Genomic DNA, 6,000 nt, shown 5'->3' with positions numbered 1-6,000 from the left:
CAATAATCTTGCAGCTGTTATAAGATTCAACATCAAATTCGTTTCTTTAACATCCAAATCTTCGATAATACCTAACAAAAATATCTGCGGTGCAAACGTTATCTTTTTCTTAAAAATGTTTTGAATATTCCACCAAATCTTAATCCAAAATACTTTCTAAGAACTTAAGCAAACTCTTAATGTGCAGAATTAATGCAACGGTTCAGTAATTTGCACATCCTCTTGCTATCCTTTCAGTATATACATATCTTTTCCAATCTCTATCCCATCCTGTTGTTCTGTAGTATTGACATGGAATTATTAGCATTTGAGCTGGTTCTTCTCCAACTTTATAAACAGTTCAGTACAGTATTTCATCTTCATGTGGTACTTGTTAATTTTACAGCTGGTCTGTTGCATGTCATAACTCACTTTCTAATGGATTCAATTATCAAATACATTCTCTCTTTACAAATATTCCTGTCATTTTAGAATCCTTTTTGCAAATGATTCAGTATGGTTTCCAATATTTCCTTTATCTCATCTGTCTTTAGCTGATTTCTCCTGTGATTACTCTTCAGTATTCCTATCTCTTTATTTTTCTTGTGATTGCTCAAATATTCTTAAAATGTATGAAATTTTCTTTTTCTTCAATATTCCATATTTTTCAATATGCTATTTTAAACAAGCTAGAATGGACAGTGGAGATTCAGAAGTAGTGGTAATGCCTTCCTTTTAGGATCAACTATTAGTAGGAAAGAGTCAGCATTCAAGAAATATGTCCTAACTAGCACTTGGTAGAGTAGCAGTTAAGGCCCTAGAAAAGTATTCAGATGCCTATACCTGTAAGATTTCTGAGAATACCACAGATAGCTCATAGAACAAACAAACAAAATGTGCTCTACAAATAAAACACAACTTACAATTGCTAATGACTCCTCCAAGTGGATCACCTTTAAAATCAAATTCAATGTCCATATATTTTCCCTGAAAAGAGAAATAATAATAATAATGATGATGATGATGATGATATGTTTTTATTTACATGCCACATAACAAGTTCAGTATTTAGAGATTATTTAAATATAAAAATATTTAACAACGTTTAGCCATTCTAAATTGTTTCATTTTAAATAAATCATATTGTATAAAGTGTGCTTATTTATCTCACAGCATACAAGAACATTGTAATTAAATTAATTTTTGATAGGTAACTTCTAAAAATCCATATATTCCTTGGAAAGTACTAGGGGTTTTCCAAGAACAATTCTGTTGTGCAGGTTTCATATAAAAGTTACACAAACACATATGCAGACCTATGATCTAATATGGGATAAGCAAACTGTGTGCAGATTTTCTTTTCTTAACCATCAGATTGTAAAGGTTGTTCTTTCAAAATGTTCCTTGTTTTATGGGACTGAAATATGGCAGGCTTCATACATTCATAATAATAGATAGAGATATATTGAGTTAAGAAATATCTGATGATTCAGATCTGCTGTTCTGTTTGATTTCTGACATCAGCCCTGCACAAAACAGCAAGAAAACGTTCTAGAAACATGAGTGGGAACAGATATAAATACAATGACCACAATTTGAAAGGCTGTTCTAAAGTATGTGACTAGAGTATAAGCATACAGTGAAGTGATAGCCAATGTGTTCACTCTATATGGGCTTTTTATTCTATTGGTTTATAGACTTGTTCACCATTGATTTTTCCATTAACTCTGCTTTTAAGAAGCTGGTTGTGAAGCACAGACATAATGATAACATAACTGTGGAATGCTGTGACTGTGCCCATCGGCTGCACTATTGTAACTTCAAACGTCACTAAACAAGCAGTTGTTAAGGAGGCCCATATATATATATTAAGAGTAACATAATGAAGTATCATGTCCAGTACCTGGCTTTGTAAAAGTGCTCATTTTTGCCGTATTCTCTCTCTCTCTCTCTCTCTCTCTCTCTCTCTCCCTCCCTCCCTCCCTCCCTCCCTCCCCTCTCTCTCAACACACACACTATTTCTGTCACATGGCTTTTAGACAACTAACTAAGCCAACAATAATATAAACTAAATCTAAATTATAATTATGCAGTCAGACAGTCCTAAATTTAACTTGCTATTGGCTAAGATGTGAGGTAGCTCTCTGGTCTCTGTGCTGGTGCATTTCTCCAAAAGAAAGTTCACCTCAAGCACAAAATTCTTCTGTAATGGATTTTCATCCACAAAGTACTTTTGTTTCCCAATCTACTAGCTATATGTCTTAAAAAACAATTTCCCCTTACTATAAATGTAATTGTCATTGTACTCAATCCAGTGTCTACCCAGATTTAATAACCTGATTCTAAGGAATAACCTATAACATTTGACATGAGTCCATCATATATGTTTAACTTTCAGTATTTAGGGTATAATGATATTCTCTAGAATACATAAGCGTCTTTAAAATAGTTACCTACATCTCAGTATGACAGAGCTGGCTATGACACAGAATTGGGTTAGATCCAATATTACTGTATGAACAGAAGGAGACTGCCATTTGCAGATGGAGCCCCAGAAGAATCTACTAGGAAAGAACTATCCACATGTAATTTCCTCAACAGAAAGATTAAAGAAAAATAAAACACTAATCAGTATGGAACATTAATTCTACACTGCACTGTAGTTCTAACATTTCAGTACTACTGATTAGTTCTCTGGCCAAATCACTTGCATGTTTTTATTTTGATACTTACAAATCTAGACGAGTTATCATTTCTTACAGTTTTGGCATTTCCAAAGGCTGGTAGGAAGAAAAAAGAAAATTAAATATATGCACGATTTAGCAGTAAAGCTGAGCAAATATTCAAAAATACAGTTAAGGCTGCACCAAATAAGTTTGCTAATTCAAAGTGAAGCGGTCATAATTTTAAAAAGTTTAATGTAAGTGGAAACAAAATAAGTAGGAATTCTACAGCTAGTGTAATAGTCTACAATAAAATAAAATAAAATCTATTTAAGATATGGTGGCCCGTTCATTAATATATTGATAGTTAATAGTTTTCTATTTATCTGTTTTTACCTAAGAAAGAACTGGATTTGGAATGCTCAGCTTAGAGGACCAAAGAAAATATGTGTGCATTGCATATATAAGTCTAACCAAGTAGCAAAGTTACAAAGTTACAAAGAGAAATAAGGCATACAAGTTGAAGGAAAAACATTATCTGGCCTGCTAGGTTCATACAGCCATAATGGTTTTGCATATAAATACTTCAGGCTCAAAGTCCAATAATTCTGAGTGGGAATGGAAAATGATCCTGTTAGAAAATTTGGAATGCAGCCATCTATCAATGCAAAAACATTGCTGAAATAGATAAGCAAAATGTCTGATTTGGTATATGGTAGGGTTTTTTTGTATGCTCATAAATGTCTCTACAAAGTTGAGTTTTTTTAGATATACAATTTCGTGGATAACTCTGTGATGAAGGATAATTTCCAACTGGCATGTCCATCATGGTATAAACATTGTATGAACAAATAGTTAACTCCCAAATTATGCTACCACACCCAAACCATCATATTATGGAATAATGGGCTATATTTTCCCCACAAACCATAAAATAAGGAGGGGAATCATGCACAGAGTATGTGATCATGCTTATTCATGTAACATTAGGCACAGTCTGGTGTGATGTCTCAACTCTACTGTTGTCTATTACACTGACATAACTACTAGTTCACTAGTTCTCCTTATTTTATGGTTTTAAAAATGGTCATATTAATCCTTCCATCAAAAGAACTAAGCCCACAGTGAACAAATTAGCCTTATTATAATACAAACATATTCTAAGGAATTAATGTGATAGGTTACTTTGTACTCATTACATTAAACATTCTTATGTTACAAAGGGGTATGCTGATTTTTTTGGCTTCTGTACATAAGTAACGCTCAAATCAACTGGATATTTGAAATGTTATTTCTGCTTCACTAAATTTGGGATTTTGAGACTTCCCTAGATCAAAGCACTGAAGCCAGAAGGCAAAGTGCATGCTGAAATAATCATTCTAAAAATTTAATAGAGTGCAGAATTCACAAGCAATAAATCATCTTCCAGTCTGAAGGCTGCATATCATTAAGCATGAGGCTAAAACACTAGGACCATTTATATATGCATGCAGAATCAAATACAAATGGTCTATTATAAGAGTTTAGAGGCAAATTCTTCATTTCACCATAAGTTCATTGTTTCCCTATGTTCTTCTGCAGTAGCTGGAATGCAAAACTCAATCATTGGTAACTTAGGCAAGCAAATACCCAGGACATTTTTTGAACAATAATTTCATGCAGTGGCAAAAAAAAAACAATGGCATCTAAATAAAGTTATGACTTAAGCAAAAACTGCTCCAACTTGTTCTTTAATGAAACAGATATATTTGTCAACTTTCACGTGACAAATATTTGGAAAGGACACACACACAAAAAAAAATAAAAGGGCAATACATATTATGACATCATTTATTTGTCAGATTTGAAAATTCATGCCACTAACATAATATTTTTACCACAAATATTTCAAAGATGTTACAGTCTCTGCCTTGAAATAACAGCAAGCACAAAGTAGTTTCCTACATACACTTTTAACTTCATTCCTGTGCAGTATGGTGTGGCAGTGATGGACATGCCTTGGTATACCTGTGTAACACCTGTACTTCGTGAACTGCCCTAGTTGCCAATCTACTTCTGGGTGCAATTCAAGGTGTTGGCTGCCACCTATGAAGCCCTACATGCCAAAGGGCTTGGATAACTGAAGGACTGCCATAGCATCTGCCTGGCTAGTTTGATCAGCCAAGGTTGGTGTGTTCGGCATTCTTTCAATTAATCAATGGCATCTGTTGAAATCCTGGAAATGCTCCTATCCTCTGGAATGAGCTTCCTCTTGAGATACAAATGGCCCCCACACTACTGGTATTTCAAAGGACTCTGAAGTTGTGGCACTTTGCCCTGGCCTTTGACAAGGATGGCTGATGCCCCATTCTTCCTTTTTCATGTCCCCATCTGGGTTTGTATTTTTTTCTCACCTTTGTTCTTTTGTCTTGTCCTGTTCTTGTATTATCCTTTGTTTTTAAATGTTTTTAACAATTGGAAGTCAGGAAGTATGTACATTTAATAAAGTATTATTAATTATTATTACGTGTAACTTGGTGCTTTTTTGATTTAAAAATTAAAATTACATAAACTGTCAATTAGACAACACTTAACAGTATTCTATACCTACCAAACAACTGACTGACAAAATTTTAACTTTGAAATATACGTCTTCTGCTGTCAAAACTAATTACATTGTTTACTCTGCAATGACTGCCAGGATCAATATTTTCACTTAGGGCTGTCTTTATAACAGTCTTTGATCGTCAGTCCTTATATTAGTTTTGCCCCTTAGCTAGCCCCACCCCAAACATTCATGTATGTCATATAGTAAAAATTATCTTAAGTGTTTGAGAACATCGTGTTGCAAAAGATTCTGTAACTTTATTCCTGCACTATATTAAAGATTTGGTAACTACTTCAAACATAAACCACATAAAAAAGCTTTGTAAAAAAACAGCCTTCCTTTTGGTTTGGCTGATTTTTGACAATGTGAGTGAAAACTCACCCCACTGTCCAGAGGAAAAGATCCCTAAAGAGTGAAGGAAGAATCAAAATGATAGCTACTGCAGGAGCTTGTTTCATAGGCCTGCCTGTTGGAAAGAGTCTAAACGTGTCTTAATTCTTACAGTTATTTATGGTATTTTTATATACCATTGTTTCTATTTATTGTAAACAATTTTGGAAGAGTCTTATCCAAAAAGGCAGGACATAAACAATAAATAAATGGCAACATCCCTGTTCAGACTTCATCTAAGTTCAAATGTAGAAGTTTAATAGGATATATAATGTGCAAATATGGCATAGGTATTACTTTGCAATTTATTGTTTGCAAGTCTGTTTTTCCATTCCTAATAGCATTCTAATGGCGTTATACTTCCAAAAGGCTAAAAAAATA

General features: G+C 33.7%; 1 protein-coding gene across 2 annotated transcripts in view; it reads right to left on the bottom strand.

Annotated features, from left to right (window-relative positions):
* The window catches only part of MYO1B (myosin IB), a 110,134-nt gene that overhangs the window by 51,662 nt on the left and 52,472 nt on the right, over positions 1-6,000 (bottom strand). For both annotated transcript variants that reach the window (XM_015817929.1, XM_015817930.1), the window contains exons 5-6: positions 2,713-2,759; positions 903-966 (exon numbers count right to left, since the gene is read on the bottom strand). In XM_015817929.1, the coding sequence (XP_015673415.1) occupies positions 903-966; positions 2,713-2,759 (111 nt within the window). The remainder of the gene's footprint in view (positions 1-902; positions 967-2,712; positions 2,760-6,000) is intronic.

This window comes from Protobothrops mucrosquamatus, unplaced genomic scaffold (assembly GCF_001527695.2).
Source record: "Protobothrops mucrosquamatus isolate PMUCROS unplaced genomic scaffold, P.Mucros_1.0 scaffold656, whole genome shotgun sequence".
NCBI classification, from domain to species: domain Eukaryota; kingdom Metazoa; phylum Chordata; class Lepidosauria; order Squamata; family Viperidae; genus Protobothrops; species Protobothrops mucrosquamatus.
This window is presented reverse-complemented; position numbering and strand designations above follow the sequence as displayed.